General features: G+C 39.1%; 2 protein-coding genes across 4 annotated transcripts in view; both read right to left on the reverse strand.

Moving 5' to 3' along the window:
• Positions 1-263: 263 nt before the first annotated feature.
• On the reverse strand, positions 264-10597 carry slc35e4 (solute carrier family 35 member E4). Of its 2 annotated transcripts, none has more exons than XM_079804675.1 (3): positions 10503-10597; positions 7642-8255; positions 264-3160 (listed from the first exon to the last, which is right to left on the reverse strand). In XM_079804675.1, exons 2-3 carry the CDS (start codon positions 8234-8236, stop codon positions 2580-2582), a joined length of 1176 nt encoding a protein of 391 aa, XP_079660801.1. In that variant the 5' UTR covers positions 8237-8255; positions 10503-10597; the 3' UTR covers positions 264-2579. The 2 variants fall into 2 exon arrangements, with proteins under 2 accessions (XP_079660801.1, XP_079660802.1); XM_079804676.1 differs by lacking the exon at positions 10503-10597 and adding an exon at positions 8364-8473.
• Positions 10598-10694: 97 nt separating this feature from the next.
• Positions 10695-25666, reverse strand: part of osbp2a (oxysterol binding protein 2a) — a 69993-nt gene continuing 55021 nt past the window's right edge. For both annotated transcript variants that reach the window (XM_079804180.1, XM_079804181.1), the window contains exons 9-14: positions 21180-21300; positions 20227-20330; positions 17848-17943; positions 17535-17719; positions 14623-14843; positions 10695-14501 (exon numbers count right to left, since the gene is read on the reverse strand). In XM_079804180.1, the coding sequence (XP_079660306.1) occupies positions 14359-14501; positions 14623-14843; positions 17535-17719; positions 17848-17943; positions 20227-20330; positions 21180-21300 (870 nt within the window). In that variant the 3' untranslated portion in view covers positions 10695-14358. The remainder of the gene's footprint in view (positions 14502-14622; positions 14844-17534; positions 17720-17847; positions 17944-20226; positions 20331-21179; positions 21301-25666) is intronic.

Here is a 25666-nt window from a genome sequence, read left to right on the forward strand (position 1 = left end):
GTAAATTCTTAGTAGTGTAATGCCGAAGTTCCTTTATTTTTCTTAATGTCATTAATTATGATATATTTTAATTAAATTAAGTTGTGAGTACACATCATAGTTTAAAAACAATAGTAGGCATTTAATGTATGCTGATTTCAATAAAATTGTAATAATAATTTTGTCCTGGATGTTTTCTGTACAGTATTGTGGACTGAAAAATGGTCAAAAAAAGTAAATAATATACTGTATATATTAAACATATTTTGACGTGAATTAACAAAAATTCAAACATTTATTAAAATGTTACAGTATTTATACACAACGATATTTGTTGTATATTACAGTAGTGAGAAGCCTCAATGAGAATAATGACAATTATAAACCTCAAGCAAAACATTCAGATGCATTGCGTTCATGAGATACGGCGGCAATGATAAGAAAAAAATATCTGCAAATGATTTTGAGGTAAAATATTACTTTTTTTTATTCCTCTCTGTTATAGAAAAGATCTAGAAATCAATTTTCTGAAAAGAAAAGTGCACCAAGCTAAATAAAAGTAACCCTCAATGAGGATCCAGTAGTCTTGCTCGTCTCTCTTATGTAAACGTAACCTAGATGAAAAGTGGTAGTACTGTAACAAACACAGGATACACATTCAAACATGGCATCCTACAGAAAGCTGCCTTAAAAGTACCGTCCATATCATCAAAATCAAGACGGCTGAGTTACAGTATCTAAAAATACATTATTCCTATGTATTTTATTTTGTGCCCATCTCTAATATTTAAAAAGTGCGAACAAGTCCAAAAACAGCTATGCTGACCATTAAAGAGGGTCAGAGCAAATCGAGCAGTTGTATTTCACAGTGCATTAGATGGACACAGTCACAGAATGAATATGGCAGGATATTGGAGATCTTCCTGATGCTCATGCAGAAGTTTTTACGAACTTATAAGTATGTTTTGGCAGAACAGAGGTAATAAAAATCCAAACAAATGGTTGCGGTCGGCATTTGCCAAAAAATGTGCAAGGTCTGTCTCCATTGGAAGAATGACTGAAATAAAAATATTGGCACAGTGAGGAGGTACTGGGGAAAACTACACCTCCAATATCATCATCATCGCTGACCAGGACACCTCATATCTTATTAGACTACATATTCAACCAGATAACGCTGGATGATGCTAGTCTTCGGTTCCAAAAACCTAGCGAATTGTCTATATATTCAAACAACAATTTAATAGAAATATACTCCCAATTCATTCAGTAGTGAAAAGTTTCAATAAAATAGTTCAGTCTCATTAAAATAAACTATTTTGTTCAATATTTGTGTGCGCTATGTATTTTTATGCTTATCACAGTGTTAGCTTAGCAACAGGCTAACATCAAATTCTTTCTAAGCCCTATTAGGTTTTTATGTGTATGCTAGGTTATACATACAGTACACTTTCTAGTGTGCGTGTGGAGCGCCTCTTCACGCAAAGTATCAAATAAAGTATCATTTGAAGGGCCATGCGTTTTGCTATACATCGCTAGCATTCACATCAAAACTTAAGTAGAATTGAAAATCACTTGCGAGGCGTGTTCCCTGTGCGTGAGGAGCAATATCTGTATGACACAAAGTTGTCGCCTATGTAAAATGCTCCAAATTGGTCACTTATGATGAGGGCCAATTTCTGTTAAAGAAATTGAAACAGAAATGAACTTTTCTGTCATTATTTTCTCACCCTCATGTCATTCCAAACCGTTCTTCTGTATTTTTATATTTTGCCTTTTATTTTTAAAAGCCCCTGTTACGCTATTTTAAAGTTTAAAGCTAATATTTTGAGGTGTTCTACAATAGGTGTACATGCACAAAGGTTAAAAAAACACTTTAATTTTCTCATGATATATACTGCATATCACCTCTTTTCTCAGTGTCTGAAATGGCTGAAGGAGTCGGTCTCTCTAAACCCCTCCTTTCTAAGAGCCTACTCTGCTCTGATTGGTCAGATGACCCAGTCTGTTGTTATTGGTCTACCACTTACAGCGTGTGTCAATAAAAACACACCTATTACTACAATTTCTGAATTTCAGCTTCAGAGGCTTCCTCAGCACTTTAAGTTCCGTATCAATTCAAGATCTTTTACATTCACAAACAGCTATAGTACACACTGCATGAAAGGTAATATCCGAAAAAGCATAATTGGGGCACTTTAAGTTTTATCTAAAAGTTAAGATAAAGTTTGTTGTTTGTCAAATTTAGTAGTTTAAAATGTTGTTATTTCAGTATATCAAATTCAACTAAATTCAAATATGGAAAAAGAAAAAAAAAAAGGTTTAGGTTTTTTAATATTTTTATTCCAGTTAACTTTTCAAATAATATATATTTTTAATCAATTTTAGTTTTAGTTTCTGTTTTAGTTACCTATTATAACTCTGGTCCAATCTGCTCTTTTCCGTCTAATGAAGGTTGTTGAGGACCAGAGAGAACTGTGGTCACCTTTTACTTTCATTGTACTCCTTTTGTGCTCCATGCGAGAAAAAAAGTCCAGAGTTTGGCTACAGACAGCACTGCAGCTCACTGGGTTTTGGAACACAGCCTTTGTCGAGCCTCTTCAGTCTGTTTTCTCATGAATCTGATCCTCTGTCCTCTCGTTAGGTTCTTGAGCTGGCTCTGCAGATGATTCTTCTTCTGACCACGGTTGTGGAGCTGGTTCTGCAGTTGTCTTTGATATGCTCGAGTGGTTGTCCTCTCCTCTCACATCCTCTCCACTGTCGCTGGTTGGTGTCCTGGCCTTACGTGCGTCGAAATAAGCTACAATGATCTCAGAGTTCTGGTAGATGATCATGCCCGAGAGGGTGAGGGCAGCTCCAGCACAGCTAAGAGCCGTCAGCTGGTGGCCAAACAGCAGCTGGGAGAGCAGGAGGTTCCCCACCACATTCAGATTGCCCAGGATGTGCAGCGTGACAGCGGAGGTCAGGGTGATGACACAGCAGCTGGCCAGGTTGTAAAGCACTGAACCCAGACAGCTGAGCAAGATGAAACCCCAGAGGTGATGGTCATACTGGAGAGGGGACTGCATCGCTGACCAGTTCTCCAGAACCAGGGCGGCCACGGCCAGGATGCAGAAGCTGGGGATGGACATCAGATACAGTAGGAAGATAGAGTTGATCTTCTCCTCCTGGAGCAAGATGCCTGACAATTACAAATATACAAAGAAAAAGTGGTGCAATTTAGCCATTATTATAGAGTGCAATAGTACCTGCCCACTTTTTCAGCAGCGTTGGTTCCAGAAGTATTTTTTCTATTAATTTTCCATTCAAAAGTCTTTGTTAAAGTGTTATAAGCCATGAATGAGGCAGCCAGCTACGAGGTGAATCACAATATTACAAACTTTGATTTGAAGCAAAAAAGTACTTGAAAAATACATAAGATACAACAAGACTGTACTTAAAGGGATAGTTCACCCAAAAATGCAAATTACCCCATTATTTACACACCCTAAAGCCATCTTAGGTGTATATGACTTTCTTCTTTCAGACTAGGCTTGCTGCGATAGTCGGTGTTGCCGGTATAACCGGTGTCCAGGTGAAACACCGGTTACATCACTTGCCCACCGTGGCACCACCCCCACTGTCGTTTTCATTTTTATAGTAATAAAATCATTTAGTTCAGTGAGAGAACAGACACTACAATTAAAAACTGAACGTGACTGCTCAATACAGTGTGAGCCGAACGAGAGTCGCAGCACAAACACAGCAGGAGTCAGATTTCATTAATCACAAGAGCGAAGAGCTGACAGACCAGATGATCGCGGAATATTTGGTTTCAAAGCAAAATGTAAAAGTGCCTTTTTAAGTGAGTTTGTCATTGTACCGTTGTGTTTTTCATTAAGAATAATCGGCTAATGAACCCACAATTCAAGCAACCTGTCCCCGAATAGGCGCTAATTCCAAACCAAAACTAAAATGAGCACGGCCACAGGGGCATTCATGGCCGCACTGTCATTCACTCATGGCTGCACAGTCATTCATGGTGCGTGTCCAGTCTGGTGTGTTTTCAGTTCATGCCTATGGAAGCTTAACTTTCATTGAAAACACTCTCTTTGCTCCGCACCGTACCGTTATGAATGCCCGAGCAGCCGTGCACATTTTACTTTCAGTTTAAAATTAGCCATTTAAAAAGACCCCGCCGGTGATACTGGTTTTATCTGTGTTGTCACACGTCGATTAGCCCTATTTCAGACTAATCTAATCGTAGTTATATTAAAAAATGTCCTGGCTCTTCCAAGCTTCATCATGGCACAGGACGAGATTTTGAAGCCCCAAATAGCGCATCCATCCATCATTAAAGTAATCCACATGGCTCCGGGGGGGTTAATAAAGGCCTTTTAAAGCAAAGCAATGCATTTGTGTAAGAAAAATTAACTGAAAATTTACTTTATTAACTAAAATACCTAGCTTCCGGCCTACGCAAGTCGACTTCCGCCAAAAGAGTAACCCCTGACGCAATGTATGACAGGATGTAGGAGTATTGTAAGCTTTGACGCCTCTCGTGGTTCAGACAAATAGGGCTGGGCAACAGACTCAAGCGCCTCTTATCTTATATCGAAATCCTGACATTTCTCTTAAATTCTAATTTTAGACTAATTTGTGACCGGTGTTTTGTTTTGCTCTATCCTCTGCGCTTCTGCGTTCGTCAACGCGTCATACATCAGGTCAGGGGTTATTCTTTCGCTGTAAATCAATGTGTACAGCCATCTGTCGGAGGCTAGTTATTTTAGTTTATAAAGTATAAAATATAGATATTTTTCCTACACAAACGAATTGCTTTGCTTCAGAACAAGGCTTTATTAACCCCCTGGAGCCGTGTGTATTACTTTTATGGATGGATGGATGCACTTATTTGGGCTTCAAAATCTTGTCCTCCATTCACTGCCAGGATATTTTTTTATATAACTCTAATTGTACTCGTCTGAAAGATATATATATGACTTGAGTAAATCTAGGGGTAATTTTCATTTTTGGGTGAACTATCCCTAATGGCTTTAGTGATAGAAAGAACTACAATCTTGTGAAGCATTGCAAACAGCACAATCAAATTAATAACGATAGACTAATTTATATATATGCATATATAGTAAAATGTTTTTTTGAGAGCGTAGGATTGGTGAAATTCACGGGTCATCATGGGTAATGTAGTTGTTCACAGCAAGACTGTCTTTAAAGGGTTACAAGTTGCCATTAAATGGATTTTTACTTCCGGAAGCCGACTGTTGCACTCTATACTGTCTGACACATCATATTTTGTTGGCCATCTGGATTGTCATTTACAAAAGCGAATGTTGAGCTATGGTGTAACGCATATAGTAAACAACATTAGCCTCTGTGATGCAATGGTCACAACTAAAATAGAGCACCGAAACATAACACCAACAGATGACCTAGATAAGTCTACATGGAGTATCTCCCCTGGACCAAGAAAGAAAAATGGCTGATTAAATTAATTATAACCTCAGATTTTTCCCTAATAGTTAGGATTTCCATGAGATATTAATCATTACAAGATATTAATTACTATAGATCCTTTTTTCCGGGTTTCTCAGAGCGGAAGTCGTCATAGTTCAGTTAAATATTATAGCTGTGAATGAGAGAATACATTAAATATTTTTTTGTGTGCCCATTTGCTCACATAGCAAAAGAAAAATGCCACAGTAGTGATTTCACAACTTTAAACAAGAGGGAATAACGGCAGTGAAAAGAGAGAAATATGTTAATTTTTACCATCACTCCCATAGATGCTATTACTAAACACTCTCACAGCAGCGGTAACTTTTATTGTAATTTGATGCAAAAGTAATAAAATACAAAGTATTAGTGTTATAAATATATATATATTTTAATGAAAACACAAAAAACGTTGCAGGATTTACGATATTGATGACCGTTAAAACGCGTCACCACAGTCTGTGAAAAGGGTCTATTATTAATAATACAAATATTTAGCCTCTGTTAATTCTTGGTTTCCTAATATTGACATCATAGCTTTTCTTCTATGCACTACAGACAAAGATTAATTTATTAAAAATAAGGCACTGCCTATTTAGCTTGCATGCAAACTGTAGGTTGTTATGCAACCGTTTCTTTGACATACATCAGCATATGTGGTTGCACCTGTGATGTGAAGTCATAAAAAGACTAAATGTGTACAAAACAGGTTCTCCCAGTAAACTCCTGCCCTCAGTCCAGTCTGGCTCCTTGATGTTCTCAGAGCCAGCCACCTACATAATTATTCTAGTGAGGTGGTCACTTAGTGTAATGGAGCTCAGCTGACACTCATTTTAAGAAAAAAAAAACAGTCAGTAGTCAATCCCCATCTGTTACTGTGAGTTCATTTGCTACTTGGGAAATTTGGTTGAACATCAGCGGCAGCATGTAGCCACTCGCGAGTCTCTGGAACAGGATGTGCCAGCTGTTGGCAGACAGGACTTTCTCCACTATGACTCAGACAGACACTAGGAAGTTACAGCAGTGTGGAACATACTGACCAAGAGCTAGCCTTATTGAGAGACAAAAATAGACTCTGCTGTCAGCAACATTTGGTTAAGAATATTTTCATACGTCAATAAAAGTGACCTTTTAAAATTATTATGATGATGGATTTAGATCGTTTCAAAAACCTTTGTAAAACTTTGAACACGTTTTACTGTCAAACTGATCAGTAAAAAGCTCTGCAGTTCAGCAGCGGGTTATGAGAAAGCTCACTAGTCATTCGACTCGCGAACGAATCGTTCTTGTGAGCCGATTCTTTTTTTAATGATTCAGTTGAAACACTTGAATCACTTGACTTGTCTAGGAATAACGTAAAATGTACTTGCCTACATGTCAAAATGAAAATGCTGTCATTAATCACTCACCCTCATGTTGTTCCAAACCCCGTAAGACTTTCGTTCATGTTTGGAAGATCTTTTTGATTAAATCGGAGATTTCTGTCCCTCCATAGACAGCTATGCAACTACCACTTTGACACTTTAAAAACCTCAAAGATATCGTAAAAAATTAATCTGTATGAATTGAACGGTTTAGTCCAAAATATTCTAAAGAGACACAATCACTTTATATGATAAACAGATATTGAATTTAGGCTTTTATTCATGCGAACAAACAGAAGCTCAACCGAACTTGCAAGTTCTATGATCTCTTTATAAAGTTTTAAAGCATCATAGTGGTAGTTGCGTAGCTGTCAATAGACAGACAGAAAGCTCTGATCAGATCAGATGTCAAAAATATCATGAGGTAAAGTCATTTTTGGGTGAACTCTCACTTTAAAATGACCCATTCATTTCTTGACCTTTACAGAACAGTAGCTAAATTTGGATTTAAAAAAAAGTAATAATTTCATGGTCATTGCCCTTACAAAAAGCTGTTTATATCCACATTTAAAAGCTGACGTTTGCATAAATCTTTATAAATCTATCAATAATGATATGACATTTCCAGCTAATTATTAAATCCCCTGATATTTCCATGTTTTAAATGACATTGGAAATCCTGAAACTATAACTAAAATGTAGGCAGCAAAAATCTATGGCTACACATTTCAGGTGACAGTTCACTAAAACGAATCGAATGAATCGGTTCGCTTAAAAGAATCTCATTCCCGACGCTGTGACTTACTTTGTTGAATGGTTTTTACGCCTCTTAACATGGTGGCGGCGAACACAAACAAGCAGCCGATCTGGTCGAACTGCACCTCGCCCATAATGCTGAACGACGCCCCGAGACAGATGGGCATCATCGCGGTGTACTTCAGGATGTGGTGCTGCTTTCCGAGAATCAGCGTGGAAATCGCCAGTGTAAACAGCGGCGTAGTGGTGTAGATCATCTGTGCGAACGAAAGCTGCACATAATTGAGTCCCACATTTCCAAACGCGATACTGGCACAGAATGTCAAACTCAACAGGAATACTTTGTATTTGGCGCTGGCGGTTAAATCCTGCTCGCCGATGCCTCTGTGCTGGACAACCCTGCATTTGATCAGTCCGTAGTCCACCACTATCGCCGTCAGCATGTGGAGGGCTGACAGAAGCAGCGGGTATCTGAAATTGTACACGGTGAATATCCATTTGTTGAGGCTGGATATGGTGGTGCCTGTCACCAGCCACACGGAGACCGCGAACATAAGGTGCAGCATTTCTGGCGGTTGCCTCTCTCTCTTCCCGGTGTCCCGGGTCTCCGCGCACTTGGTGGAGGGGCCATTGGTACTGATCATGGTCGTTTCATCTTCGCACCTGCAGGGTAAACACATCTTTAGTTCGCAACGTAAATAAATAATTCATCTCCGTAAATCAAAAACGCAGGTAGTAACAATATGAAACGAGTCAGATTAGGCTATTCACTCTCTGTTGAAAGAACCGAAGCCGAGTGTGAAGTCCTGTCTTGACCCGCTATAGCAACCGTGTGTTTTGGGAAGCAGAGAGAAACAACATTCCGGCTCGCCTACATGTGTTATTATGTGTCGGTGGTGTGGTTTGTGACGTAAGGCACGGACGTTTTGGGCATGAGAGGTTGTGGTGTGTCATTCGGAAACCAGTCGGTTCTTTTGAATGAATCTTGATTCTTTAGCTGGACTCGAAATAGCACTGTCCCAATTCACACACTTGCGCTCTTTTCACTTGATGACTTGTCTACTTAAAGTCACCATAAGAGCAACATTGACCATTCTTATTATTTTTTAATTGAATATTGCAGTATTTAATATAAAAAAAGATTTAACCATCCACATAATTTTTCATGTGCCCTCCTTATCTTTCATCAAACATTGATTCTTGAGATAAGGGACAACACATGTCCTAAACACAAAAGCCCAATTTATGTTAATTAAAAACTAAAAATATCAACAAAATAAAACCCTTAAAACGTTGTATACTCAGGGCATTCATTTGTCTGGCTATCACCAGACCAAGCTCAATTTAAGATTGAATATTGGTCTGGGGAGTCTGCTCTGTATTTTCTACTGCACAAGAGGCGTGATAAACGAGCATAATTCAAATGACTCTACGCAATTGAATAATCCAACCAATCAGACCACAAGAGGCGTGCTAAATGGGCAATGACCCATCACTTTTCTCTCAGTCATCTTGTTAAACCCGCCAATAGCATGCCAGGTGGGTAAGCCAGTCTGTCATTGGTTCCCGCAAAAGTGTAACAGAAGCAGTAGAAATGAATGTACAGGTTTCCAGACTGAGCTGCAGGGTGACATCAAATCGCTGGCAGATCAGGCTGGGTTTACCCAGTCTATAGGCATTCATTCATGGGCATCGGAAGCAAAAAAATGTGGGTGGGTCCTCTCTCAGAAATGTTTTACTGGAGTAGATGCCATTTACATTAAGTACCAAATATATCGCCTTGTTTGCTAAACATCAAAGCATAGCATACAGATTACAGATTAGCCTGATATATTATCTTGCACTGTGCATTTGCCCCTACACTTAGGCCTATTCACAACAATCTTTAAATGTAATTATGTAAAATATCCAAATATTTCAGTTAGAAATACAAAATACAAAAAAGGACAAATAATGTAAAAGAATAATAATATTCATTTATTTGTTTATTATTATTATTATTATTATTATTAGGCTATTATTTAATTTGTTTCAAGTGTAGTGATTGTTACTTTATCAAGAAACAGTTTATCAAGTGAAAGATATTACATTGTAATTTGTTTTGTTATGCACTATAGTACGCAGTTCTAAACATATTTTAATGTTGTTTGTGTGTACTTTCTAGAGACCCTATTTCAAGGTAGGACTCGTTTCCTCATGACAGCGGGAGAGCGCAGGGAAATTAATCCATCGAGTCTACCAATCAGAAATGGGCTCGTGTTGCCCTGCCGGTTTTGGATTGGTGGGCCCTGTTTATTCAAAATGCTTTATGAAAATGGTTCAGTATAAGCAAATCCTAAACAAATTAGTGGCTATGATAATTAGACAGTCGGGATAGCGAGTCGCTGAATGTTTTTGTCGCTGACTTCACTGCTGCCTGTGGCTTTTAGATTGACATCGCAGCAAATGGTCGCTTTGTGGTCCATAGAGGCTTATTTCATCCGGGATCCCTTGATGGGGTGCCCGAGACTGCGACGACTGTCCAGCCGAGCCACATTTACCAACAATTACACCGTTTCCAGTTTAAACAATAACAAGAGACTTGCAATTCATTGCGTAATAAAACAAGGCTGTATATGTGTGCAAATGACGCTGGTCGATGACGTCTAGTCACCGCAGCATCGGCAGATTTGAAATCCCGTTTGTAAATATCCATGGAGGTTGTTCAAGCCTAAACGTGTCATATATTCATATATCTTTATACTCGCTTGGTAATGCGACTGTCGTCACATCGCACGCTTATTGTCACGTCCAGTGAAGCAAAACATTTTTTAAACGACAAGACCGAACAAACCAGTCCGCATCAACAGAGTATAATAGCACCATATCCAAACGCACAGTATGATCAAATGCATTTGCGTCGTCACTTACCTTTTTCCCGCACTGCTGAAGCTAAATGCGTTTAAATATACCCTTCGCGGAGACACATTCGGCCCTTTCTGTGAGCTGCCAGTTGTTGCCAGATCAGCTGTGCAATACGTCATCCCGTCTATTCATTCGCTGCGCCTGCTGAAAGGTGACCGACCCATCGCGTGCCAGCAATCAGTTTCACACACAAACACAAATGCTCGAGCATCTCGAAGAATGCGTGTTTATTTATTAATTTCGTTAACATACATTTATTGATCATTTGGTTAGTTTGAACTATCCCTTTTAACACTTTCAGTTAAAAAAAGGTTAACAATACTGCCAATAAAGCTTTTAGATTTTCATGACATTGTCAAAAAATATCACTCACATCACTATAGGCTATATTTTACAATGTAATACAATGTAACTCGACTGATGAAGGCCGTCACTTAGCTTTTGAGCCCAATAAGTGAGCAAGTTTAACCTGGTTAAAGGGACATTTTGTCATTTACTCACCCTCAAGTTGTTCCAAACCTGTATGAGTTTCTTTCTTCTGTTGAACATAAAAGAAGATATTTTGAAGAATGTGACAGTTGATGGACCCCATTGACTTCCATAGTAGTAAAAAATCCTATGGAAGTCAATGAGGTCAATCAACTGTTTGGTTACCGGCATTATTCAAAATATATTCTTTTGTGTTCAGCAGAAGAAAGAAACTCATAAAGGTTTGAAACAACTTGAGGGTGAGTAAATGATGACAGACTTTTCATTTTTTTTTTGGTGAACTATCCCTTTAAGTCTGCCCTTCTGAACCAGTGGATCAGGATCTTCCAATAATGGGAGTGTACAGGTTGCAACAAATAATAGGCCTACTGTGACTATAAAGATGATTAACTGAGCAATGTTGCCACCCATCATATTTATTTTATAGTATCAATGTGGAATAAAACATCCAGACATTTGATCAATGTTAAATGCATCTACAGCAGAACATTCTGTCTGCCTGTTCATGAGATATAAAAACCTTTTATATTCACCTTGTAGATTTCAGTTTGTTTTGGTGCCAGAACATTAAATTGCTTCTAGAAGATTAAAACAATGTTGTGTTGTATTTTGCCATTATGTTGTATTTTACAGTAATTTTATCAAATAATGGTCCGGCGCTATTCCTAGTACGTTGGCGCCAACTACTGGCCATGATGCTACAAAACAAACCCTTGAAATATAATTATTGTTCTTATCTTTCGTTTGAATCCATTCTATTCATATACATACACCGATCTGGCATAACATTACATCATAACATTGTGTTGGTCCCCCTTTTGCTGCCAAAACAGCCCTGACCCATCGAGGCATGGACTCCACTAGACCTCTGAAGGTGTTCTGTGGTATCTGGCACCAAGATGTAAGCAGTAGTTCCTTTAAGTCCTGTAAGTTGTGAGGTGGGGGCTCCGTGGATCAGACTTGTTTGTTCAGCACATCCCACAGATGCTCGATTGGATTGAGATCTGGGGAATTTGGAGGCCAAGTCAACACCACAAACCATTCCTGAACCATTTTTTTGTGGCAGGGCACATTATCCTGCTGAAAGAGGCCACAGCCACCAATGAATACCGTTTCCATTAAAGGGTGTACATGGTCTGCTACAAAGCTTAGGTAGGTGGTACATGTCAAAGTAACATCCACATGGATGGCAGGACCCAAGGTTTCCCAGAAAAACATTGCCCAAAGCATCACACTGCCTCCGCCGGCTTGCCTTCTTCCCATAGTGCATCCTGGTGCCATGTGTTCCCCAGGTAAACGACTCACACGCACCCGGCCATCCACGTGATGTAAAAGAAAATGTGATTCATCAGACCAGGCCACCTTCCTCCATTGCTCAGTGGTCCAGTTCTGATGCTCACATGCCCACTGTTGGCGCTTTCGGCGGTGGACAGGGGTCAGTAGGGGCACCCTAACTGGTCTGCGGCTATTCAGCCCCATGCGCAACAAACTGCAACGCACTGATAATTCTGACACCTTTCTATCAGAACCAGCATTAACTTCTTGAGCAATTTGAGCTCCGGTCTGTTTGATCGGACCACACGGGCCAGCCTTCGCTCCAAACGTGCATCAATGAGACTTGGCCGCCCATGACCCTGTTGCCCGTTCACCACTGTTTCTTCCTTGGACCATTTTTGATAGATACAGACCGCCCCACAAGAGCTGCAGTTTTGGAGATGCTCTGACCTAGTCGTCTAGCCAATTTGTCCCTTGTCAAACTCGCTCAAATCCTTACACTTGCCAATTTTTCCTGCTTCTAAAACATCAACTTTGAGAAGAAAATGTTCACTTGCTGCCTAATATATCCCACCCACTAACAGGTGCCGTAATGAAGAGATAATCAGTGTTATTTACAGTGTTATTTACTAGATGAACTTCAATTAGAGTCCCTGGAATGTCCAACACATTCTACATCACCATATCAGCATCATATTTAATCAATGTATATAGTTATAATAATCAGCTTAATGTTATCGATATATCTGGTTAATGCTGCGTACATTGGAAGTTATAATTGTTGCTGATCTCAAGAAAGTTCTCATTAGACACTTGCTTTTGGTTGAAAAACTCAAACACAGATGGTAAATATGAAGTTCCTTTACATTTCACAGTCCGAACACGCTTCCTGACATTTAAAGTGTACATACAAACACTGGTCTGCTCATATTGTGAAAGTTTTTAATGCCTAAATATGAGTTTCCTTCATCCTCATTTTGGTTACAGTTTACGGTCAGTATTCCAGACCACTTTTCCTTGCAGCATGAAGGGTGTGTGTAGTGTTAATGTGCTTTAGCTGCTAATACTGGAAACTAGAAAGTATTGCCACCACAAAATGCTAGTTATTGACAACAAAGTCAAGGCCAAAGGTTTGCAAACACCCTAAAATGTGATCTGATACCGTGTACTTTCCTGCGAGTCTTATGAACGTATCTGTTGAAGGGCATGCTTAATTTGCATAATTATTTCAAAAAATCTGCACTGCATGCAGATGAGTCATACTCCACAATGTGCAATGTGTTATTAATTCATCTACTTAACTAAATAAATGTGCAGCTGAACTCTAGCTCGATGTTTTAGCATGTTTGCACACATCTAACCATGACTCTAAATGGAGAATCTCAATTAAGCCGTAATTTTTCACCTACACAATGACATTTACATTACGCTTGTGCTAAATAACTAAACAGGCAGCTGAAAAGGAATTCTCGCATTATATATCTAATAAATGAGCTTTGATAATTGGTATTTTGTTGAAGCAACATCAATTCACTGATCTGGATTCTATCTAGGTTGCGTATGGAGCATGTTTGCACTGTTGAAACTACACAGCACTTAATCTATACTACAGCTCAATGGAGGACCACAGTCTTGAGGGCATTCGGTCTCCATACTTCAAAAGTAGCACGTGCTCTGAATGTCATTTATCACACGACGGTGGATAATTAGTGGGTTATACAGTTAACCTGAAGCAATCAGCAAAAGCTTTGAGGAAGAATCTTATCCCTGGTGAAGTGTTACAAGATCATTAATGTTATTAGTGTCTTTCACTGTGACATTTATAAAGTGCCTCCCGTCTATTGTGCTTAAAATGATTAGTTTTTTTTCCCCATGCAATGTGAATTTTCCCTGCTACAATACAGGTGTCCCAATGCCCCCATGAATACACTCCAAATTAAGATATATATTTATATACATGTGGGTGCCTTAGTAGAGACCGAACAGAATCAGTATGTTCCACATCTTTGAAACTCCTTGGAATGGGAAACATCGGTAAGCAGCTTTCCTAATACAAGATGGTTCGAAATGGCAAGCTGGTCCTGGTGGAAGAGAGGCCTCAAAAGATGGCGGGGCACTGATTCCAGTCTTGTCTGTCTTTGGCTTCCCAGTAGCCTCCTCTGTACAGGTAGCTGTTCTCACCTGTCTCTGTATCAGTCCTTTTCTCAAACCACATTGGCTGGTAGCTCTCTGCTTCTTTGCCTGTCGAATCCAGAACAAAACATCTTTATTGAGATAATGGAACACTAGCCTACTGCTTACTGCACTGTAATGCACTGCATAAGTATATTAAACAATATGAGTGTTTGAGGTTCTGTCTTGCCTTCTTCTAGTGCGAGGTTGGCCTGCGCCTCTCTCTTCCTCCTCTCCAGTCTCTGACGCTCCTCCAGACGCTGTTTCTCTGCGTTAGCTTCGTCCCACAAACCCGCCTCCATCAGCCGCTGGTCGGGCCGTAGACGGCTGTCAGTAGGGGCCACACCATCCTCAGGCTCATTGAGAGTCAAGGCCAGAGAAGAGAAAAAATGCATGTTCTCTGCATTCTCTCTGGAAAAAAGAGAATATAGAAAGATACATTTACTAAACAAAATATTAAAAGAAAAAATATCACATACATATTATAAATAATAAAAATATATAAAAAGACGGGCAGATTACAGTTTTTCTCAATCGCTTTGGCTCAATTCATGAATGAGACTTCTCATAACAATAAATTCAGATCTCTGAACAATTAGTTTCTTGTTCACATCAGATTAGAATGTCTTATTGATTTGATGTGTGCAAAAGAAGAAAGACAAATGTCTACAATTTGCTCAATGATTAAATGCACATGGCTTGTTGAAGTGTCAACTCTTCACAACTTATAAACATTATTTCATCGTGTGAGCCATCAAATGCAAAATGATAGACAGATAGATAGACAGACAGAGAGACATAGGCAGACAGACAGATAGATAGATAGATAGACAGACGGACGGACGGACGGACGGACGGACGGACGGACAGATAGATAGATAGATAGATAGATAGATAGATAGATAGATAGATAGATAGATAGATAGATAGATAGATAGATAGATAGATAGATACAGTGAGGAAAATAAGTATTTTGAACACCCTGCTATTTTGCAAGTTCTCCCACTTAGAAATCATGGAGGGGTCTGAAATTGTCATTGTAGGTGCATGTCCGCTGTGAGAGACATAATCTAAAAAAAAAAAATCCAGAAATCACAATGTATGATTTTTAAACTATTTATTTGTATGATACTGTCAGGGTTCTGTCACTTCTGTCTAGTTTACTCTTGGTTTGTGACAGAGCCCTGACACTCCTGTATTGTTTGTCTTGTCTTGTGTGAGCGCGCAGCTTTGAGCATGCTCGAGCTGCGTGCTCTTCTGTCCTTGTGTTTTGTGTGCGGGGCGTGGTGCTCTAGTTTGGGTTTCAGTTTTGTGTTGGGATTCGGACATTCATGCTCCGTGTGTTTGTTTTTTGTCACGAGTGCACTGAATGAGCATTCGCTCGTTCTCGTGCGCTCTGTCTTGTCATGTGAGCGTGTGCTCTTCTGTCTGTGTGTTGTGTTCTGTGTAGCACACGGTTCATATTTACATTGGCCGTGTGCTTTCATGTTGTCATGTTTTGTGTGAACATGCAGCTGATGAATTCTCATTAGCTGCATGTTCATGTCACGTTTGGTGTGAGCACGTCTTGTCAAGTGTTTCTGTGTGCCATGTGCTCATGTCTATTGTCTAACCCTGCTCACCTTGTTTCCTGATTATTGGTTCATTTGCCCCACCTGTCTTCCCTCATTACCCTCTTTTGTTTGTTCCCTATTTAATATCCCTGTGTTTGCAGTACTGTGCGGAATCATCGTATTTGCCTCATGTTTCCCTGCTCCCTGCAAGTCAAGCCAAGCCTAGCCAAGTCTAGTCTGTTTTTCGCCCTCGGGGTAGTTTTGTTTTGTCTTGTTTTATTTTGTTATTATCATTAAAAGCCCATTATCCTCTGCATCTTTGAGTCCTCGCTCCTTTCCCTTCACCAACCCTGACAGATACAGCTGCAAATAAGTATTTGAACACCTGAGAAAATCAATGTTAATATTTGGTACAGTAGCCTTTGTTTGCAATTACAGAGGTCAAACGTTTCCTGTAGTTTTTCACCAGGTTTGCACACACTGCAGGAGGGATTTTGGCCCACTCCTCCACACAGATCTTCTCTAGATCAGTCAGGTTTCTGGCCTGTCGCTGAGAAACACGGAGTTTGAGCTCCCTCCAAAGATTCTCTATTGGGTTTAAGTCTGGAGACTGGCTAGGCTACGCCAGAACCTTGATATGCTTCTTACAGAGCCACTCCTTGGTTATCCTGGCTGTGTGCTTCGGGTCATTGTCATGTTGGAAGACCCAGCCTCGACCCATCTTCAATGCTCTAACTGAGGAAAGGAGGTTGTTCCCCAAAATCTCGCAATACATGGCCCCGGTCATCCTCTCCTTAATACAGTGCAGTCGCCCTGTCCCATGTGCAGAAAAACACCTCCAAAGCATGATGCTACCACCCCCATGCTTCACAGTAGGGATGGTGTTCTTGGGATGGTACTCATCATTCTTCTCTCTTCAGCTCTTTGGTCTTGGCCATGTTAGTAGTTGGATTCTTACTGATTGTATGGGGTGGACAGGTGTCTTTATGCAGTTAACGACCTCAAACAGGTGCATATAATTTAGGATAATAAATGGAGTGGAGGTGGACATTTTAAAGGCAGACAAACAGGTCTTTGAGGGTCAGAATTCTAGCTTATAGACAGGTGTTCAAATACTTATTTGCAGCTGTATCATACAAATAAATAGTTAAAAAAATCATACATTGTGATTTCTGGATTTTCTTTTTTTGATTATGTCTCTCACAGTGGACATGCACCTACGATGACAATTTCAGACCCCTCCATGATTTCTAAGTGGGACTTGCAAAATAGCAGGGTGTTCAAATACTTATTTTCCTCACTGTAGATAGATAGATAGATGGACGGACAGACAAGACAGACAGACAGACAGACAGACAGACAGACAGACAGACAGACAGACAGACAGACAGACAGACAGACAGACAGACAGACAGACAGACAGACAGACAGATAGATAGATAGATAGATAGATAGATAGATAGATAGATAGATAGATAGATAGATAGATAGATAGATAGATAGATAGATAGATAGATAGATAGATAGACAGACATAGTTTGGTTCTTACGGGAGAGGGTATTTCTTCCACAGTAGTTTTGGTGGTAGAGTCTGATAGACAGTTTTCTGCTTTCCCTCAGATCCTCCACAGCCGTGGCTGCTCTCTATGATCTTTGCACTTTCCATTTTATCATCCCACGTTCCAGAGAGAATGTTGTGGGCGCTGCCTTCACCGTCCGTCACAACGCCTGTCACCTAGTGACAGGACACACAGCACACACCCTTGTGGTTACACTTAATACCCTGCAGAGGGCAGTAGCACACAGCCTTGCATTTCACATGCTGGAAAATCTTGAATAGAGGTGATTGATGCACAGACTGACCTTGCGGGGAACATCCCTGGAAAAATAGCTGTAAGGGGAGAATTTGAGGTGGCACGTGTCCTTGCTTCTGTGGTTCACTATTATAATGTCCCCAGACTGCATCAGACAAAGAGTGATACATTAATAATAATGACAGAGCTGCAGTGATGACAGCAGTTGTTTAGATCAGAATTAAGGAATATACTGTATATATTATATGGTCTATTTTGAATTCATGCCTTGATGGTACATTTATTTTAACTGCATTCCCCACTGAACTGTAATAATTCTTCCGCCCCATCATTCCCACTCCAGTGGAAACCGGAAGACAGATGGAGAAGAACAGTGTCAATGGTGACTTTTCTCCAACAGATAGTGTCGAAGATGAGTAATGCCACACTACGTGGGTGGACTCAAACCATAAATTAGACTCAAAAATAAAATTCATAATTTAATCACCCTCAAGTTGCTGATGTAAAACATAAAATGTGACATGTTTGATTTGAGAGCAACAATAAAGACTTTTTTCAGTCCGGTACAGCTTCAGAAGTCTTGGAATATAGCATCGTTATTGTTAACTAAAACTATTAAAATGTGTTTTTGTTAATTGAAATAAAGCTGAAATATAAATGTTAGATGAAAAACCTAAACTTAAAAAACTAAAATTACTAAAATAAAGCAAAATAAATATATCTAAGAATAAAAAAGACAATTACTGAAACTTAAAGCTGCAGTCCGCAAGTTTTGCCTCTTTGTCGCCATCTCTTTTTGAAACCTGCTATTGCAGTTATTTGCGTAATCTTTACATGGGTTGTGCATCAACACGGCTCCTCAGCACGGATTAATCTAATGTTTTGAGGAGTATGTGTGGCTGTCAATCTTTCACCACACCGGTGTGGATACTGTACTTTGGAATCATAAGCTGTGTCTCATTTCGAAGGTTGCGTCCTTCAGAGGTCGCATTCGAAGGCTGTATGTGTCATCAAGGCTGTCTCATTTCAGAAAAGTAAAAGTAAAAAAGTAAGTAGTGTGTCCTTTGCTGCTGCAGATAACCCACAATTCTTTGCGTCAGATATACATCCAAGCGAAGATGTGTTGTTTAAATGTAAGTAGTTTCAAGTAGTTTTTGTTTTTAAGCTGTATTACCTCAAATAGATAGTTGTGGTAAACAGGATTACATGTGTTTAGTGATTTTTAAACGTTTAGAACAATACTTTGCTGTCAAGGCAAGAAACATTTCATAGTCATTTTCAAGTTATAAATAATTTTCATTCATATAACTGGTTTGAGAGCGCAACGACACTGTGAACGTGTTGGCATAGCAACGTGATACTTCCTGTTTCCTTTTCCGCCTGTGTGTCCAACGAAGGACGTCTCGTTTAATTCTGATTGAGGACACTTCACAGGATGTGTCCTCCGGAGGACGCAGCCTTCAACATGAAATGAGACACAGCTATAGATTCTGCGTCTTGGATGTATGACCAAAATAAGAATTTTCACCGGAAACTGTCATCTGAACAAATAAGTAATGTTTTACTTAAGTGATGACTTAATGTCTGCCACTTTTGTTCTGACCGATTGAGAAAAAAAGCATTACAATAAATTGCGCAACCAACGGTGATTAAATCTAGCGATCACTTAGCTCATATCACATCAAACCATGCAAATTATTATTATTGTTATACTTTGTTCTCAAATGGTAATGTTAACAACATACGACTACGTGCATTTAGTGTGTATTAGTGTTACCTGTAGATTTCAATTTCCGTACAGTCTAATCTTTTGATTTTGACTACGGGTGAATCTACAGATGTCACTAATGATGATCACTGATGATTTGAGTTTGGTCCTTTCTGGATTACAATCGCCATCAAAATGATAATATTAATTATTCCAGCTGCTGTGAGAAAAGGTTATAAATGATCCGCCACCTGCAGCATCCTCACATGCGAGCCGGACTCCTTCTTTATGTATACAGACGTGATGTAATGATGCAAAGACATGCTCGAATTTCCACCGGAAATCCACCAGTACCACTCAAAGTATAACACATTATTACAAGCTTACCGTTGTGAATCGGCTAAGATAAGGAGATAGGTTTGAGCAATGGCTGGTTATGTACTTGAACAAAAATTGATTTTGCATATTTTTGAACCCAAAAAAGTTACAGACTGCAGCTTTAAAGTAAAATAAAAAAATGCGGGAAAGATTTCAAAATATTCATGAGTACTATAATTGCATATAAATAATACTAAAATATATACAGGATGAGCCTATGGATTACTTTACTAATACTTTTATGGTGATTTTGTTTGATTTGGAACGACATTAAAGCGAGCGTAATACATAACAGAAGAGTAATATGAACACATAACAAACAAGGAGAAACTGAGCACGTACTTGGTCAATCCATAGTTTGCCCACGATTATGTTGTGCACAGTGGAGGTCACCTTGCTCCACACGTAGTGATTCCCACTGGCGTGGAACTTAAGGTGAATGTTGCCTGGAGAGAGCAAAGAGAGGCATTATGACCAAATAATAGCATGAGAAGGAGAAATGGACCTGGAAATGAAAGCGAACCACATTGATTCGCTCTAAAAACAGCTCAAAGCTGTTGAGGAGAGCTGCAATAAACATTAGAAAAAAAGGCTCTGTAAAAATAGAAACCATTCAACAAACTAAATTTTCCTTTGAAGTAACGTTTCCAGGGAAGCAGCATATCTATATATACATTTGCATGTGCACAAAGTGAATCTAGGTAACTACTGTTGTTTTAAGTTACATTAAAGGGATAGTTCACCCAAAAATGAAAATCATTTACTCACCCTCAAGTTGTTCCAAACCTGTATGTGTTTCTTTGTTCTGCTGAACACAAAAGAAGATATTTTGAAGAATGTTTGTAACCAAGCAGAGAGAGCAACCATTGACTATTATAGTAGGGAAAGAAATACTATGGTAGTCAATGGTTGCTTTCTCTGCTTGGTTACAAACATTCTTCAAAATATCTTCTTTTGTGTTCAGCAGAACAAAGAATCTCATACAGGTTTAGAACAACTTGAGAGTGAGTAAATGATGACAGAATTTTCATTTTTGGGTGAACTATCCCTTTAAGATTTAAATAAAAAAATTTAGTGATCACTTTTAACACATTCATAGAATTTACATATTATTACTGTCTTGTTCTGCTTTATATTTCCTCTAGGTAATCAGTGTTTTTAGGTAACTCTGGATTGTGTACATAATAAACTATGTGGTAACTATTCAATAGTGTAAAAGGAGCTGTGACTGATGGATTGTGTGTGTGACGATGTGAAGGTCCTCTAAAGGCGACTTGTAGCTCATGATGGATCACCTAACGGCATGATAGAGATGTATTTGCCACGAAATTTGCTGTCGATGGTAATCTCCTGCCACAGAGTCCAGCCTCGCTGCGATACCACATGATGGGCAGCTGCCGGAGGATGATGACTTATCTGTGTGCGAGAGAGAGAGAGAGAGAGAGAGAGAGAGAGAGAGAGAGAGAGAGAGAGAGAGAGAGAGAGAGAAAAAAGAGCTAATTAATGTGTCACACAATGTGTGTGCAATCACTCACTTATGCATTATAAATAGGTAAGTAAAATCTATTATATTAATAATTATATTATATACACGTTAGGCCTGCACGATAAATCGTTATAAAATCGCGATCTCGATTCACCCTGTTCACGATTTAATTTCACTATTTAATTTAATTTAATCGAATGACTTCGATTTAAAAAAAAATATATATATTCAGCCTTTATTTTGAAAGGACAGCTCTCACAAGGTTCAGGGCTGCGTTCACCCCTGACAAAACGTTGCAAAATGTTTTTAAATGGAAACGGTGCTGCGTTTAACACCCTGTTCTGATGACGCAAGAGTTGCAACTATGGCAGCTGAGAAGGCCATTCTTTGTGTTCTTTTTGAGGAATTTTCGGAGCCTGATGAAATCGATATAAATACGTGTTTAATACTGCAAAATACATGCAATCATTGTCCTTGCCGTCCATAATAAAAGACAACATCCCAATCCCATTTAATGAACCTTTTTTTATCTCCTGGAAATCAATTCTAATTTTATTTCTATTTCTTACTTTTTTAATAGCTTGTATTTTCTTTCTCATTTTTATGTAAAGCAATATGCTGCCTTCACGTGCTCTTGGAATTATCGTAAATACGAGTTCCCTAGGTAAAAACTGCACCTGAACGCCCTCCACTTTCGAAATTCGAATGGGATGTGCTCGTAATCACGACTTCAGAAGTGGGAATTATCAAATTTCCTATAGCACGTGAAGGCAGCATTAATTACTATATGAAATCTGCCTTGCAATGAAGCTAAAAATATAAATAAATACATCATGTTGATATATATACTGTATATATATTTTTTTTATATTATTTTTTTTTCATGTCTTCTAATATCTTCAATTGTTGCGTAGCGGACACATTTGAAAACAACTTTACTTGGACCCATTGTGTGAGCTGTCTCTTTAATACCGCGTGGTTTATATACATGTTGCTGCTGATTGGGCTGACATTTTTGACAATCCCACCAAACGAGATAAAACGCATCTCAAACCTGTTGCACACCGTTTCCAGGAAACATGACGTTCAACCGGAAACCGTAGCAAAACGTTGCGCACCGGTTTGACAGGGCTTCACCCTCAGTCAATGACAAAGCGCCTTTTAGTCACGTGTTTCACTCGTCGAGCAAGCGCGGTAGTTCGGAAATAAACTAAATGGATATCGATGAAAACCCAGGTCCTAGTGACGAGAATCAGCTAGGGATGTGACGGTGAGGAAATTTTTCCACCAGTTAATTGACGTGTTACAACACCGGTAATACATGTATCACCGACTTGGCTTTTAAATCACTAATTCTATCTAACCGAAACTAACATGCACACGACCGCTCGGGCGTTCATAACGCAACTGAAAACTCTGATGAATGACTCCTGCCGCTGCCGAGACTCACGGTCGGATCATGCTTTATTAAGCAGACACATTCAGTTTTTATTTGTATTGTCTGTTCTCTAACTGAACTAAATTATTTTATTACTCTAGGTTTTCACATAAATGCATATATAATTGTAATTTAAAAAATAAAAAAAGATTGATTTTCAACTATTGCACCTGTCAATACAGAGCGAAATATTCTGTAGCCTAGTTTGCTGTCAATACGGCTGACGTTGTCTTTACTGTATCAGTATGCTATATATTTATGTTTAACAGGCTAGTGGTGATGTGAGGAGTAATTGCCAAGTAACAACTGCCAAGTGGTTTTGTCAATGTTCTATGTGCCAAAACAAATATTTTTGGTACTGCCAAATTGTTTTGTCATGGTTCATGTGTGCAATAAACATTACACTTAATGAGAAAAAAAATCGTTGCAGAGAATCATGATATCAATTCTAAGCTTAAAGCTACACTGTGTAACTTTTTTAGTCTATTCTTAGCTAAAAACACTTAGTACTTTCAAAAATATATGTGCTCATTAATGTATATTTACTTCTTTCAAGTAATAAAGTATTCTCGTAAGTTTATAATATGCCATTGAAAATACATAAGGTAATGGGATCTAACGGTGGTCGCCATGTTGCCCCTCCATCTTGAAAGTACATTAGCCAAAGAGGGACATACCCGTAAATTCAAGCTTCGCCTTTCGCGTTTTAACCGGTTTTACTGTGCGCGTCAACTTGTTCAGACTTGTCTGGTGCATGTGCAGAGTTTTCATCTCAGCAGCTCCAGTAACAGAGTTATACGGCGTTTTCCTGGCTTGTTTATTCCTCAAAAGTCTGTTTTTCCTTGTGTGGTATTTCTGTGCGTTAATAACTCCGTAAGTAATAATAGTTATTGTCATTGTGGATGTGTTTCAGAGTGTGTCATCGCGTAATTCAGTTGATGTCACCTCAGAAGTATTTTTGTGTCAACATACAATAGCGTAATGCTCACCTATTTGAATAATCATTCAGTTATTAACAATGTTTATTCGTTTATAGAAAATATTTGCTTATAATGTATGTTGATGGAAATATGTATCAGGTCTGATCGGCATATTAACACTTGTTATACAGAGCTAAACCTGCGCACACACTTTTGTAATCCGACACCGCTTGTTAGCAGCAGCAGCGGCAGCTCCGCTCCTTTTAATGCAGCTGCATTTAGCGCCTATATATGGTACAATAAGCTCTGGTTTACGGTTACATTATACAAATGTAACTTATACGTATAGTTATACAGTTCTTAACTGTGTATATTCTGTCATGTCATTATCATGTATATTTACCATCCTAATTTGTTCTCTCACAGAAACCACATTTATGTACATATCCATGCAAACCTGTTTATGCCTTGCAATTGGATGACTGAATAAACATTACTATCATCAAAGTTCACTCTGGATTAGCTGCAGTTCTTTCTAGCCGAATAATTAGGCCAGTTGAGTTCCAACCATCCCACTGCGCACAGAATATCCCACAGGCACCGTGTCGAATGTGGACGAGGTCGAACTGGAAGCCATATTAATCTTGGACTAAATCGGCCACCGTAGGAGTTAAAACGAAATCGGAATTGAACAGAACAGAAACTAAAATTCACTGGATGGTCATATACCAGTTCACCACTAGATGGGGGAAAATATCACACAGTGTAGCTTTAAAAAAATCGTGATTCATATTTTTCCCAGAATCGTGCAGGCCTATTACACGTTCAAAAGTTGTCACATTTTAAATTTCCTTTTCACGAAGGCCATCCCTGATTTATCAAAATTGATCATGCATCTTAATTAAAAACACATAATTTATTAAAACATATTATCAAACAAACATATTCAGTGACATGTTTAACAAACCTAAAAACTTGTAGCCTTATATGAGTAAGTTATAAATTATGTTAGGAGATTAATGTTTTAACAGTGAAATGTTATTTGATTGAAAAAACGAAATAATTGGCTACTTTTTAAATATGAAACTAAAACCAGGGAAATGTTATTTCTACTATCTCAGTTTAATATTCGGGGGGAGGGGGGGGGGGGGGGGGTGTTTGGGAAACTTGTTTGGAAACAGTATTTAATTTGATGCCACTAGTGTGAATGTGTGAGTTTGCTGCACCTGGAGCTGCTCAGGTTGAGCTCACTATTGTGACATCATAGTGCGGAGATTCCGTTCTGGAAGTTCTAAACTGCAGCTCTTGACTCGGGTTTGCTGTTGGTGTGTTAGGAGTGAATAGATCGAAAGAATTTCGAGACTTTCTGCAGATATTGACGACAAATATTGAATTTACTTGCAGCATTCAGTGTCCATAATGGCGCTGTTTAGCAGTGTATTTAGACGACTGTTTGAGCGTTTTGCTCACTTCGCGCTCAGAAGGGAGACGCCTCAGAGAGCACAGCAGTGTGCAGCGCAAGAACTAGCGGCAGAGAAACTTCCAGAGCAGTGTGAGGCCTTCGACTCAACTGCCAATGACAGGAAGCGCAGGAAGAGACGACGCAAGGTACATAAAGATGAGGCTGAAATAACACTCAGCCTTAAGAAGATAAAGAAGAGAGGACGTGTACACCAGAAAAACAGAGAGATGCACGGTCTGGAAAAGTTGATGGAGGGAGGAAGTGAGCTTAGAGAAGCTGGAGAAAAGAAAAGGAAGAAGAGAAAACGGAAGGAACGGAAGCTCACAGAGCCAATGCCACTTCTTGTGAAGGTCAAACCTGTGCATACTACAGTCAGATCTTCCTTCTTAAAGCCAATAGAGGGAGAACTACCAATGCTTCCAAGTGTCTCCGGACACCTCGCTCTACCAGCCAGTCACTTCAAACCCCTGCCGCCA

Source organism: Gobio gobio (genome assembly GCF_949357685.1).
Source record: "Gobio gobio genome assembly, chromosome: 22".
In the NCBI taxonomy this organism is placed as follows: domain Eukaryota; kingdom Metazoa; phylum Chordata; class Actinopteri; order Cypriniformes; family Gobionidae; genus Gobio; species Gobio gobio.

What these genes read in the sequence shown, in the direction of transcription:
- slc35e4 (XM_079804675.1), bottom strand. Translation starts at nt 8,236, where the DNA reads ATGATCAGTACCAATGGCCCCTCCACCAAGTGCGCGGAGACCCGGGAC. An exon ending in CGTAAAAACCATTCAACAAA is followed by an intron (nt 3,161 to 7,641) that starts GTAAGTCACAGC and finishes TGTAATTGTCAG; the next exon opens with GCATCTTGCTCCAGGAGGAG.